This window comes from Anolis carolinensis, chromosome 2 (assembly GCF_035594765.1).
Source record: "Anolis carolinensis isolate JA03-04 chromosome 2, rAnoCar3.1.pri, whole genome shotgun sequence".
Lineage (NCBI taxonomy): Eukaryota > Metazoa > Chordata > Lepidosauria > Squamata > Dactyloidae > Anolis > Anolis carolinensis.
Genome location: NC_085842.1, coordinates 168,002,202 through 168,017,522, shown reverse-complemented (window position 1 = coordinate 168,017,522; position 15,321 = coordinate 168,002,202). Strand labels below are relative to the sequence as shown.

The 15,321-nt window shown below is 37.7% G+C and overlaps 1 protein-coding gene across 5 annotated transcripts in view; it reads left to right on the top strand.

Moving 5' to 3' along the window:
* LOC100557305 (LIM homeobox transcription factor 1-alpha) overlaps positions 1-15,321 on the top strand; it is a 94,692-nt gene that overhangs the window by 20,070 nt on the left and 59,301 nt on the right. For all 5 annotated transcript variants that reach the window (XM_062971044.1, XM_062971047.1, XM_008114443.3 and 2 more), the window contains exon 2: positions 3,734-3,819. In XM_062971044.1, the coding sequence (XP_062827114.1) occupies positions 3,762-3,819 (58 nt within the window). In that variant the 5' untranslated portion in view covers positions 3,734-3,761. The remainder of the gene's footprint in view (positions 1-3,733; positions 3,820-15,321) is intronic.

The window sequence follows — 15,321 nt, the reverse complement described above, 5'->3', positions numbered from 1 at the left end:
ACTAATGGTGACTCTAGCACAGAGAGTCACTTCCTTCAAGGCAGTTTACCATTACTTTCCTCTTAGGTTGAGAAAGTGTGACTTAGCTGAGTGGAAAGTTGAACCCTGGTCTGCCGAAGTCCTAGTCCATCATTTAATTTACTACGCCATGCTGGCTCCTCAAGCCAACATTGCATCTTTCCAACCATTCTGTGTGAGAGACAGAGAGCTAGTATGAGTCTGTAAACTTGCCCTATTATTAAGTGAAACACTGGAGCATTCAGGCATCCTCTATGCAGGGGTTGGGAGACTCGCACAGGAACACTTTTGAGAAGACTTCCTGATGCATCTGTATCTGAGATGCTGTTTTCAGTCTGCCACTTTTTTGTCAAAAGACAAGTCTAGAATACAATGCAGAAACAGAGATGGTAGGTTCCTTTGAGAGTGAGAAAAGTTCTTATTCTTATACACCATGACTTCGTTTTCATTCAAGAAAAATATGTCTCGGTTATTAGAAATTTGCAGATCTTTTTCTCTAGAGACAGGAAAAATAGCAGCCTATCCTACAAAAATGCAGAAATAATATTTATCTCCAAACTCAGAAGATAATCACTAGCTAATTCCTGCAGACATCAAGCTACAGAGGGTTGTCCATTCTAGTTTTTCTCCCCATATTTAGACGTAAAGATGAAGACTGGAAGAAACTGCCTTGTCTAAGACCATCTGTTAAATTCATGAAATATCTGGGAGTTCATCACTCCTAATCAGATATTCCAACTCTGTCCAAAAGCTTGTTTTACAATATTATGAGACATATCTAACTCTGCAGAGTGCAAAAAGACTTTTAAAAAGGTTTAGAAAGTGTAAAGTTGATGGTGATCTCACTAAGATTGCCAACTATTTTAGCAGTACTTGCTCATATGCCTGAAACAATGGCTTGTTCTGCAGACATTAGTATGAAAACCCCCACTGAAGGATTTCTGGCACTCAACCTGCTGTCAAAAGCATAGGAACAGGCTGTATTGGTTTTTTCTGGTAAGTTGACAGGTCCTACATTTGAATGTATCTGACTTAGCTTTACTGACTGGACTTTTCATATGAAGCAGGGCTAAATGTTATGTTGGGGAAGTGCCTACTGCCTTTATCAATTCCCTCATAACTTTATAACTGTTGCAGATTCAGTAGGAAGGAAATTACCACAAAAGACAGACCAATAAGGAGTTCTTCATACAACCATGAATCGAGCTATTCTTCCCTGACTATTTTTTAGATTATTTTCACCTGTAATTTATTTTATTTATTTATTTCCATAATTTCTATCCCTAATTTCTAATTCTAATAACATATCTATGAGACAGTGGTTGTGACTCTCTGATGAATCCTAAGACCCAGCCTTGGAATATTATGAGCAACTAGAAGATCCAGTGTGGTGTAGTGATTTGATTATTAGACTGCAACTTATTATATCCAGGTTTGAATCCCTGCTCAACAAAGAAAACTCACTGGCTGGCTTTAGGCAAGTCACACTTTTTCAACAGAGGACCACAAAGGCAACCCCCTCTCAAAAAATCTTGCCAAGAAAACCGCATGATAGGTTTGTTCACATTAGGGTTGCCATAAATCGGAAACAACTTGAAGCAGACAACAAACTATATAAAGAAAGAAATGTTTCTGTTCATATTCAGAGTGCCCTTTCCTCCACAAATAATCACAGACAACAAATATGTCCGGCATTAGTGACAAATGTTTCTACTTATGAACCACCACCCCGACACCCCTAAATTAAATGCAGGTCTTGGATTTGCCAAGACATGATGAAACTGATTTATATGGCAACATTTGTGGAGATGCAGTTCTAGATTAATGAAAAGGGTGCATGCAATATTTCCTGATAAATAGCCAAAATTGTGAGATAAGAAATAAGTATAAGCTGTTTTAAATTGCTTTCCTGACTATGAACTCTTTGGCCTGTCATTATGATTGCTTCATCCCAGCTATACTATGGGGAATTGCATTATGGATCTATTTTGCAGAATACTTCTGAGGTCTGTTGTGATAGTATTGGCAATTGACACACACACACACACACACACACCCTAAAAACAGGGCTCATCTACTGTTGTGGATTTAAAGTGATGCCTTTCCCAGCATGTTGACTGGTGTTATTTCTGGCTGCTGTTTATTGATCAGGGATGGGCAACATCTAGCCAAGTTCTGGAGGCAAAGTGATCAGGTTTGTAGTGGCTGGACAACATCATAATTGAGTGGGGGGGGGGCGTTATCTGGACCCATTTGAGACTTGTCTCAAAACAGATTTCAGTGACAAAATAATATTGTTTGCCCATAGTCATTCCTTGCTCAAAGTTACAGTGTGCGGATGACACCTAGCTTTGCTTCTTGTCATCAGAGACAGATGAGGCTGTGAAGGTGGTAAAACAGGGCCTAGGTGATATAGGGGGATGCATGAGGACCAATAAATGTATGCTGAATCTAGATAGGGTAAAGCTTGTTTGGAGAAATAATGCAAGTCCAGGAACTAGATGTGTGACTTGCCCTAGATGGAGATGTACTTCCCTTTGAAGGACCAGGCACATCGAGAGGGTCCTTGATATCTGCTCATGTTTAATATCTACCCTCCCCACCCCAAATGGATACAAATATCAGTGGATAAAGACCCACTATATACAGTGGACTAATAAAATGGTGCCCCTTATATATAAAATGTCAAAATCTGGATTTAAAAAAATATTTTCCATTGATGGCTGAATGAACACATGCCTAATATCTGTTTGAGAGGTCTTGCTTTGTGTTTCACCAATGAGGGAAAATGTACTTCTGGTCCACATTCATGTTGCTGGTAAATACCTGAGATGGTTTTACTCTGGCACTGGCTCAGCTGTTATTAGCAATTATTTCATTTCAATACCTAGTTAAAACTGCCTCTTTTTGTTTTTATAGGATTGGGATTATAGCATGTTTATGATCTATAGGCCCTGAATGTTTTGTCTTCTTAAAATAATTTTAAATTGATTTAAAAATTTGCACTGTTTTGAATTGTCACATAATTTTGTGTCTTTTTTAATGTTGCTAATGACCTGCCCTGTGAGCTTTGATATAAGTGGCATATAATATTTAAACATATACATGCATGCATACATTCTTATAATCCCTCAAGAATAAGTATGACTAATTGGAGCTGTATTTTTAAAACGCACAGCTCCAATTAGTTGCTCACCTTTATCATTGCCCAGTTTGCTGTTACCACCAACAAAAGAGCAAAACAGTTTGGGGACCCAGGTTGGGATAGTGTAAATATGGTGCTGTGGGCATTCTAGTGTAAGGGCGAGAAACTTATAGCCATCCACATATTTTTAGACTACAGTTCACCATTGGTCTGGGTTGATAAGCACTCTAGACCAGCAAAGGATGAATGGCCATCCTTTATTCTAGAACAACTGATCTAATTCCCTGTCATGGAATTGTATGAGAGCCATAGTTTGTCTCTAGATGACCAAAGATGGCAACTACTCCTCAATTCTCAAAATAGCCTTCAACCAACTATACTGAAGCATACTGAGCACCACTTTGGGAGTTTCCTTGTTGGCAAGATCTTTAGGAGGGAGAAAATGGATCTGTGGAGAACATAACATTTTCTCCTCCTCTTCCTTCTTCTCCTTCAGGAGCTGCTGCCAAACTCCCTTGTCTTTATCTCTCCTGCTTTTATAACTAGCTGTGTCCTTTCTCCTCTTGGCAGGCCCATCTTCTGCTGCCAGATCTGGAGGATGAAGACTGAAGAGGCCCCTTCTTGTTTGCAGCAGGCCACACCAGTCCTGGGCTATGGTGAGTTTCTGAACTGGGAAAAGCTATGTATTTGGAGCTATAAAAGAAAAAGTGTGGGGTTTCCTGTGTAGTCAAGGAAACTTTGTAGCCCCATTTCTGAAGATTGGCTCTGCATCTCGTAGTGCCAGAGCGCAGTAAGTTCAGCGCCTTCCAAGTCACCCAGTCTTCTGTGTGCCCAGGAGGGAGTCTCTCATCCGGTGTCAGCCATGGATTGAGGTTCCAGGTTTTAGCCTGCCACTTTTGGACTCTCATTTGCTGAGGTGTTCCTGCAGGTACCTCTGAAGATCTCAGAAAGCTATTTCTTTGATTGAAGTCATTGGCATGCCAGCTGATATCTAAACAGAGGATGGGCCAGAGATGTCACTTCCTTGTTACTTTCATTATTGGCTGCTACAAATAGTGCAATACTGGCTAAACAGCATAATTTCTCCAGTGGTGTAGGACATAGACACTCTGCAATAATGTGGCATGTCTCATTGAGAGTGATATCACAATGTCTAATGAATACACAGGATAGAAAGGTTCAGAGGCAGTACTAACATTAATTATTTTAAAAATCCAGTCATTGGCAAAACTGTCATATTATGTATTCTGTATTAACATTTTAATTTTAATTGATTCTTATTTTTACATCCCTTTCATTCAAAAATACAGCAAAATTGCCAGAAACTTTCTCTGTATCCCAAACAGCAGTATTATTTAAAGTTTTTTTTAAAAAAAAACAACCCAAATCCTAACCATAGTTATTGCATATTTTGTTCTTCAAAAAAGTGCTGTGAAAGTTTTGAAGGAGCAAGTGAATTGCACTATTAATGTCATCCATGTTATAACGTTGATAAAGTACCTTTGTGTGTATGTGTATTTGTGTGTGCTTTCTCACACAAACACACATACTTGTGACAACCAAATTAACTTCATAGGGGTTTCTTTAGCAAGAAATACTCAGAAGGGTTTTTTTTTTTTACCAGTTCCTTATTCTGAAATATCGCTTTTGGCACCTGGTATTTGCTAGTGGTCTCCCATCCAAGTATTAACCAGGGTGACTCTGCTTGGTTTCCAAGATCAGACAGGACTTCCTCCCATGAGGGTTTTGTTGCTTGAAAATGAAATCATGAACAAATCCACTTTTCAAGCTCTGACACAAGGGATGTTTCCCTTTCCATATGACTCTGTCAGCACACCTCAATGTGGTTGAGACCTCAGCTGAGCTGACCTTCTCACAGGACAAAGTGAGGCAAGCACCTTCAGGATACAGATACTGAGATGGCATATAAGAACAACAGAAATGTGGATGCAGTAGAGAAATAACACTGTTTCATACCCCCTTCATTAAACAATAACAACATCTCTCTTGTTCATTGTTTGTATGAGGCTATATTTCAGAAAAAGAAACTGGCAAAACTACAACTGAGTATTCCTTGTCTTTTAAAAATGATATGAAATTTATGGGATTGCTACAAGTTGACAGGTGACAAAAACATATGGAAATGTTCAAAAACATCTTTTAAAAAACAAAGAGAACAATGTCATTCTCAGGCACTAGCACTAGCCAAATTCAATAGCTGCAGCTATTTTGAGTAAATGGAGGAAAAGACTCTCTCTGCTTGCCATGCAGCTGTTCCAAGAAATGGAGACTGGAAAGAAAGACAGGCAGGAAGAAAGAAAGATGGGAACCTTAATTTTGCACCACAGGCACAGTGGAATAAAAGTGTGCATGGTCAGGAAAGGCTGCCAGTTGGAGGATTTGAATCCTCCCATCTGTGATATGTTGGGGCATGGCAATAAGCTAGCTAATCCAGCTACCCCAAGCTGACAACAAGGCAAGAATTGTTACTAGTACCAGGCTGAGGATACTGGGAATAGCAATGTTCAAGACTGGTGGACTGAATGTTTTGCTTTATTATTAATGTTATTCAGATGCTGTTGGCTGTATTTCAGAGGCAGGAACAGGCAAATCTATGAGTATTCCTTGCCTAAGGAAACCCTGTGAAATCCATGGGTTCACCATAAGTTGGCAGGCAACTTGAAGGAACATATATAAACAGTGATGTCAATGGAGCATATTTACTTGCTTCCTTACTTAATAATGCACAACATTTATTCATTACTTTAAAATACCAATAGTGCCAAATTTGCAGTAACTGCATTGTTGGTAGGCTGTTGTTTTGGAGTTCACTATGTACTTACTACTTGGTGATGTTGCTGGGGGACAGTAGAGAAAGCTGAAGATCACTTTTGTATTTTTAATATGAAATTCCTTTTAAAAAAAACTAACACACTACACAACATATTACTCTTTGCCACTAAATGTTACATTTTAGCTGATTTTTAAAAAAAGCAATAACTTTTAAAGTGCAAAATTTCCACAGTCCAGTTAAAGGTGAATGATTTTATGTTAACTATTTGCCTATGAGTTGCTAGTTGTCTGCTATGCTTTTTCTTTTATGTCTTTTATGGTGGTAGTGGTATTTTCAATTGTTCTTGCAATGACTTGAAAGCAGATTTCAGATAGAAAAAGAGATTCACATTATAATAGCAAATAAATAATATGGCAAACAAAACGTTTTTGTTACTGAAGTAAAATCAAAATGTCTGTTACTGTTTCAAAATAGTAACACAAAGAAAAGATCTATGAAGATTACACTGCAGTGTTCAGGGTAATAAAATACTGGTAGCTGGAGGAAGTGTACTTGTTATCTATACTCTTAAAAACTAACACAAATAGGTAATTTATCACTGAAATTATGATACTATAAGTTCATTAATATCCAGCTTATTAAAACCAGGATTTATTTTTCAAAGATAAGTAGTAGGTTTTCTGATTTTAGTGCCTGGTACCAAAGCTTCTGCAAACACAATCAAAACATTTTCAATGCATTTTCTGAATAAATATCAGGGCTAGAAGCCTGAGAAAAACCAATCACTGGAGACAAGATTTTCAAAATCATAGTTTTTAAAATAAAGTGGTTCCCTGTGAAAAAAAATGTAAAGTGAAAACCTATGTCATCATTGATAGCAGCAGTTTTAATATATTGCTCAGTGAAATTACATTCCTATTGCTGTCTTATGATGAAGAGTAGTGACCTTCCAGGGCATGTTTACTGCAAACTATTTCTCCCATCTGTATGCCTGTGTTGGGGAACCCACACCTGCTTTGGTGTTGTTGAACTTCAGTTCCCATTAACCCAGCATTAGAGGAGTAGGATTGTATGGTGATAAGCTAAGAGACTAGTAGTTCATCCACACTGGAGGATGGGGAAGTTTCCCACCATAATACAGTATTTGCAAGGCCAGTATCTATGGTTTCATTTCTGTATCTGACAAAATATGTCTTCTCCTGGCATTTTCTAGATGATCACAATTCTGTGGGATTCTTGGATTTGGAGTCCTTTATTTTAAAGGGGTTCTCTATTTCCTATCCCTGCAATTTGTGTATATCTGTTTTTACTTATATGTACATACAGATATATCTTGTGTATTTAGATCTGCAATCGTTGGTTAAGTGAGTCTGTGTTTACTGTTTATGTATGTGTAAGCATTGTTGTAGTTCTTTATTTGAGTTTTTCTGTTAAAATTATTAATTTTAAAATGGGGAGATATATCCCCCATTGCTGGAGGATCTAGAAAATTTCTGGAGGGGACATATTTTGTTAGATAGATGTATTTATTTATTTATTGTGTCAGGAGCGAATTGAGGATACAGTTAAAATGTATTTAAAAACACCAAGTTAAAAACTTGGCATTATGCTAAATTCCCTTTGACCAGAAGCTGGCCACTTGGAGTGCCTCTGGTGTTGCTGTAAGAAGGCCATGTGCCTGTGCTAGGGCTCAAACTGCATTGTAGTAGGTGGTCTGTGGTTTGCTCTTCTCCACACTTGCATGTCGTGGACTCCACTTTGTGGCCCCATTTCTTAAGGTTGGCTCTGCATCTCATGGTGCCAGAGCACAGTCTATTCAGCATCTTCTAAGTCGCCCAGTCTTCTGTGTGCCCGGGAGTCTCTAATTTGGTATCAACCATGGCCTGAGGTTCCGGGTTTTAGCCTGCCACCTTTGGACTCACGCTTGCAGAGGTGTTCCTGTGAGTATCTCTGTAGATCTTAAAAAACTATATCTTGATTTAAGGCATTGGCATGCTAGCTAATATCCAAACAGGGAATGGGACGGAGATGTCAATGACTTGGTCCTTTCATTACAGGCTGCTACTTCTCGGTAGATGTCAGGTGGTGCAATACTGGCTAAATGGTATAATTTCTCCAGCAATGTAGGGTGTAGAAATCTTGTGATAATAGATAGATGAAACCATGGATACTAGTTTTATCATCTTACAATTTCTATGGATCTTTCTCTCTAACACTGCAACAGAAAAATGGAGAGGGCTCCTTTTTCAAATCTTTTTCTTCAAGATTTGCGAAGAAGCATGGATTTCAGCAGGTGCTGTTCATCATCCTGGTTGCATGACAAGCAATACTTCCAAAAATCCCCTTTTCTACACAGCCAATAAAAACTGGAGCACTAGTTTTCATTCTGGCAACCCAGAATCTCATTTAAGAGATGAAAGCTGGGTATAAATAAATAAATAAATGTAATAATTGTAACAACAACAATCCTAGGTTAACTATGAGAAAGGGTGAATGAAGATATAATTCATTCAAAGGTTCATGGCGAAAGATGGCATTTCAGCATCTTTTATTATGCACCCATGAAAAGCTCACCATTCTTCTGAATACCTTTTTTAAAACAAAGCATCTATGACATGCAATTATTTTAGTGCAATTAGAAAAAACATACTGGAAAGTAAACCACCTGCATGTGACCTGAATCTTTGTGTCCTCACTCTGCAGCAAGCCTCCCTCTATTCAATAAGACTTACTCCTTCAAAGTAACTGCTCAAGTCAGAGCCCAAACTGTTCCCTTGGTTTGCCTATGCAAGCAACAACAAGGTCTAAGGGGAAAATATATCCCTCTTAGTAACTTTCAAATAAACAAATGGAAAGCAACTAATAGATGGAAGTGAGTACAGAGACCTTTGAAATGGTATCTGTGGGACAATTATGCCACAGGGTTTCCACTAACGCAGCAAACCTCGGCGTCCTGCAGTTAAATAAACGGGAATAATGCAGCACCAGAGAGGGACTGTTTTCAAGGAGATCAAACCATCTCCATTTCTTTATGACTTTTAATTTCATCATAATTATGTGCACACACCATCTGAAAGGGGGGTGAAGCACATGGGGAAAAGGTCTTGCTTCCAAACATCACAACCACAATTTTTGAGTGTGCCTGTGTGTATTATATCTGCCAGTCAAATGTAAAGAAATATATAGCAGGACATGCTAAAGTGTGGCTTTGAAGAATTGCAAATGCTGGTTTTGTGAGCGATACAACCTTTATTCTTTATTTATGCTGTCATCTCAGTGTCGTTCATTGAAACCTGGATTTGTTCCGTAAAGAAATGAAATCTCTCTCTTCCTTTCTTTCACCTTCATTCTCTTTATATACAGAGCTCTGAAAGGTTATTTGAAAACTACAGCTGTTCCAAAAGTTGTATTTCCAAGTTGTCTCCTGTATCATTGAACACATTATCTAAGAAATGGATGGAGGTGAATAACTGTTATGCAGCCATTCCCTCCCCATGTTAAAAATCTGTACTGACGGTGGGTGAAAGGTACTGCATGTCAAAAAGAAAAATAATTCAATTTGACCCATTTGTCTACCACACCATCAAAATTTGTGTGCTACTCCCTCCACCAAAAAAGGCAAATTTCCACTGAGTAATATAGCTTTCATTTTTAATTTAATATTCCAACAATTGAAATTTTAAATCAAATCTGCCTGCTAATATCAAAATGTGTAATTCTTTTGGTCACTGCACCTAAGCCAAACATTTTTGTTTTCTAGTAATATGAATCCCAAAGCATTTTTAATAACTATACCATGTAGCATGTTTGCACCATAAAGCATGCATGTATAAGTGTTTTATGCATGATGACGTACATCTGTAAAGCAAATGCATGGAAACATGCAGAATTTTTGATTGAAGAAAGCATTCAACAACTGAGGAACAGGACAGATCACCAGCCTTTAAATAACTGAAGATACTTTAATGAAAGTAAACTAATCGATTTCCCAAGGAGATCTGTTGTTCAGGGATAACGAAAAGGAATTAAAAGCAAAATTCTTCCTCCCAATTTCATACATTGCTAATTACTACTAAAGGCTGTCATTTGGTTCCCTTCATGGATATATTTCCATACAAAATTTAATTTCAGTGATGATATAATACCCATTCTATGCATTGTGCTATTTTATTATCGCCACTGGTATAAATGCTATTAAAAACCAATCAGAGTAGCAAGAAAATGTTGCAGTCTGAATCATTCTGCTTTCCCTGCCAGCCAGGCATACTCTTCTCCTATGATGTTTTGTTCTACCTACTTTCCCTCTCATTTGTCTTCTATTTATTTCCACTAAAAGTCATTATGTCATGTCCATTGCACTTGCTCTGTCTTCAGCAAGCTGTTTGGGGGATCTCTCACCCCTTAAAAGATATTTTGTAGTTTTGCATGCACAAAAGGAGCCAATTTGCCTATATAAGGCTCTCCAAGCAGCTAGTGAGTTTGCCACTGGGAAAATATAGCAAGGTAATTATATTTAAAAACTGAAATAAATATATTTACCTATACATAAATTCTATTGAACTCAGTGGCACTTACTTAGGATTGCAATAGCATTGTTAAGCATACAGCTCTAATGAAAATATTTAAGCTTTCAATTTGAATTCCTCTTTTAATTTTTTAAATGGGAAAGTTTTTTTGTTTAAAATGAAAAGCAACATCAACTGCATAGAACACTGAAATTATATATCATCATTTGGTATTTAACAATTCAATTAAAATCATATTAAAATGTTCCAAATATGCATATTTATCATTCTAGAAATTTAATAAAAAATCATTTCCCCTTAAATAACATTAGCCTTCATCCCTTGCTCATATGTATTAGCATTCAACATGATATTTGGTTTTTATATTTTGAATTTGGTGGTGGTGGGGGTGTGGACTCCAGATAATGAATCTCAGAAAACCTGGAATTTGGCTGCACAACCAGATTTACCAGCAAAATCCAGACTGTATTCAATGGCTTATGTCCAGTTCTATGGGACCTAATTTTTCATCAGTCATTTTGAATGCACTACATTTTTAAATTTTTTTTGCATTTGTGTAATTGTGCACCCTGGAGATATTGCCCAATATCTTAGCATAGAAACTAAGCCATATGTATTCAATAGCTTAATATAAAGCTTGTGGGATTTTATGGGAGTCTTTTGACCAATTCTGAATAAGTACATACAGGCAATGTCAAAAATAACAGTTTGGCAGTATATATTGCCACAAACAGGTTACTATAAAATAGTAGTGAGCTATGATTGGTATTATTTGAAGAATCATTCTCCTGTTTTTATTTATCCTTATTACACCTTTCTTTTAAAAGCTCCTGGATATGTTTGAGTTTCCACAAATTTGTAATATCTATAAGAGTCAAACTCTGGTTTTGCTTGTAGAAATGGAGCTGCACTGGATTAGAATAATAGAATCATAGAGTTGGAAGAGATGGGTCATCCAGTCCAACCCCCTGCCAAGAAGCAGGAAAATCACATTCAAAGCACCCCCAACAGAAGGCCATCCAGGCTCTGATTAAAAGCCTCCAAAGAAGGAGCCTCCACCACAGTCCAGGGCAGAGAGTTCCACTGCCGAACAGCTCTCACAGTGAGGAAGTTCTTCCTGATGTTCAGGTGGAATTTCCTTTTCCGTAGTTTGAAGCTGTTGTTCCATGTCCTAGTCTCCAGGACAGCAGAAAACAAGCTTGCTCCCTCCTCCCTATGACTTCTCACATATTTATACATGACCCTCATCATGTCTCCTCTCATATTTGTGCCTCTCATATCCTTTGTGCCTGTCATATTCCCTAGCCATTAGCATTTACAGCAGCACCTCTAATGCCTTTCACGCAACATAGTTATAGCTCTATGGTTCTGCTTTAACAGCTAAGTTTTCCTCATATTGAATTCTAGGATCTCAATCTCTTTGACTCCCAGATTGTATAGGATGCAGCGATGGCAGCTGAAATGAAATCAGAGGGCTATAACTGTAAAGTGTGAAATGGCCCCAGGAGATAACAAATGTCAGTCGTGACCATCAATCGTCTTAGGCTGCATGAAGCATCTAAGAGAAAGAAAAGAGAAAGCAAGCTGCAGGCTGAAATGGCTGGACTTGCTTAGACCTCACATTCTGTTGCCACGTTTTGTTCTGGAGACTTCTGAAGTTGGGAACTTCAACTGCACTAGCAGAAGCCAGTGGTGGCTGGTTGCTTCCAAGTCAGTGGCATAGTGACTATACTCTCAATTTTAGTCCAAATTCTTCATGGTGTTGCAGCTAGACCAGTGGTTCTCAACCCGTGGTTCCCAGATATTTTGGCCTTCAACTCCCAGAAATCCTAACAGAAACCCTACCACCATCCATCCGTCCATATATTGACCAATAAAGAAATAGATGGTAGCTGTCATTTATCTTTCCACTTCTTGCTTCCAAGTTTCAACCTGATTCTATGATAGAGATGTACAGTAATTTTCTCATCAAAGGAAACAATGTGTTAGTTTAGCAATTTTCTTGACATTCCAATGAAGTTTTCAAAAATGATGTCGTTTTCAATGATTAATTGTGTCCAAATCTGGGGAGGGGGGATCAGCATTTTTGACACAGAAAATAATATTTTGTCCCAAAATTTATTGTGCATGTCATGTTTATATGTTGTTTGGAGTTTTGGGTTGTCTTTTTTGGGTCTTCTCCCTCTCTCCCTCCCTCCTTTCCTTCCTTCCTTTCTTGGTGGATGTCCATGTTATATGTTTTTTCCCTTTGTTTGGTTTCCCCCCTTTTTTTTCTTCTTTTTTTCTTTTCTTTATCTTCTTTTGGTTTTATCTTAAATATAATGTAAGCAATGTTTAATAAAGATTATTATAAAAAACAATTCCAAATTACAAAACTGTTGTCAGTCCAGAATTTTCTCATCATATTTCCTGACACTTGAGAAATACAATTTTAAAACATTTTTTAAAAAATGAATATTTTTTTCATTGTTATTTTGTACACATTTTAGCCACCTTTTGGTGCTCACAATCAGCAAAAGACTGGCATTTTGTACACCTTTGAAATGGTTTCTTGTGGGTTAAAATCAAAAAGTGAACAAATTAATCAATCTATCAATAAATATTGTTTGCTTTGCTTGCTTTTTAAACTATGCATTCAAAAGCTAAACTTGTTTCATGTGTGTTGAATACCATTTTGAACCATACTCTCTTTTTCAGTGCACTTCGGGAGAAATAAAGCAAGTGTTAAAGGAAATAAACCTCCCTATTCTTTCATCCTTCCTTGAATGATTCAATAAAAAATAAAAAATAAGTTATTTGGGACAATCGGGCTTGCTATCCAACAACCCTTGAAGTGTGACTCCAAGCCTAATAATTTATGCCCTGTGCTGTTACACAGTTCATGTGCTTGCTGCTGGGTAAAGAGCAATATATTGTTGACATGGCAGGCCCTGGTCACATACCATAAACCTTGGCAACCAATTCGCTTAGTTACTTCACCATGTAATTTAAAAGCTGTTTCAGCTAGGAGAAAGGAGAAATTTAAAATATTCAGTTTGAATCAAGTTAGACTTGCAAGTCCTCTGTTTTTCCCTAAATAGGCTATATTATTTTAAAAAGAAAGATGATATCATGTATTGAGTATGTTGGCTCAACTAGCACATTGCATCAATCTAGACCTGCCAGATTGAAAATGGTAAAGGGTTCCTGTAACTCTAATGGTTGTGTAGAAAAGAGAATTTGAGTAGATGATGCTTTTCTTATAACCAGATAACAAGCAATACCAGCTGAATTTCCTTCTACACAATCATTAAAGGTAGAGGAGCCCTCTCCAGTTTTCACTTTGTAAACTCTACCAGTGACAGAGGCAATGGAAAGGAAAGGAGAGCCAATACTCCTTCATGGGAAATTTATTTATTATTTATTTACCTTATTTATACCCCGCCATTCTCTATCCTGAGGGGACTCAAGGCAGCTAGCCATTTGACTTGAGTCTCTGAAAGTCAGCTGAAAGGATTGTAAGAAGGGAAAATAGAAGAGCTTTAAAAGTTGCCCATCACCTGGATAGCAGACATAAATTTCCATTCAAAAATATGTTCTAAATATGGCATTAAATCCAAAATGGTAGTCATAGATAGCCAATAGGAATTTGGTAAGTTAAATCTAAAGTAAGCTCCGCTGATTCAATGGTCCTACTAAGCTTGGGATTAGACCTGAATCTTTGCAAACCTTTAGGCCCACATTTGGATTGTTTGAGGAACACAGACTCTAATTTTCCACATTTTGAAAAACAATATATTTTGAAAGCTACAAAAGTGCCATTAAAAATGCAAAGAACCCCCAAAGTATTATTAAATCCAAGAAGAAAACACTTTTAAAAAATCAAAACCAAACAGCATTATAGTCAGTGAAGCTTAAAGTTAAAAATTCAAAAACAAACAGCATTATAGTCAGTGAAGGATAACACGAAAGGAGCACAAAGTTAAACTATGGGTCCATCCCAGAATGTTTGTATAGCTGGGTTTTGTGCAGTTCAGCTATTTGACATCATTCTGGCACAATGGTGTTTTCTGAGTGTTCCTTCTTGTGTACCAGATACTCCCTCAAGTAATTTTGTTTATTCTTCATGGTTCACAAGCTTGCTCAGCATCCCCAAGCAATGAGCTAGGTCAGCATGGCTTGACTAGAAATGACCAAAAGTAGATGTAAGTGAATTTCCTCCTGTAAAACGTATTTCTATGAATTTTAAACAAAGATTAAAATACAGTAAACACAAGACATGCATATAAAATTCATAGTTAAAACTGACTAGGTATGTCTGCCAGAAGAAAGAGGTCTTTAGATGAGTTTTATATTCCAACAGCTCACTTAGCTGTCAGATCCCTTCTGGCAGGTCATTCCACAGTCTTGTTGGGGCAGCTGATAAAAGGTCCTCTGGATGATGGCTGCCAGTTTTGTTCTGGCAAGCTGGAGTAAGCATCTGCTAGTGACCTCAGTGTCCGGGGCGGATTGCATGGGAGATGGCGATCCTGTAGGTACTACCTGGACCCAAACCATGTAGGGCTTTAAAGGTCAAACCCAACACTTTGTATCTTGCCCAGAAACGGATTGGCAACCAGTGGAGTGACTTTAGTACAGAGGTAATATGCTCACTCCTTGATGTTCCTTTAACTAGTCTGGCTGCTGTGTTTTGAACTAATTGCCAAACTTGAAACAGAAGTACCTCAAAGTAAGGCACACAGCAGAAAAGCCCAAGGAAACAAGCTTCTTGCTGCAGATGAGTTAATAGAATATCAAAATCTCTGCAGGGTTTAGCCCAAACTGTGAAAGGATTGACCAAGGTGCTGTACCTATTTTTA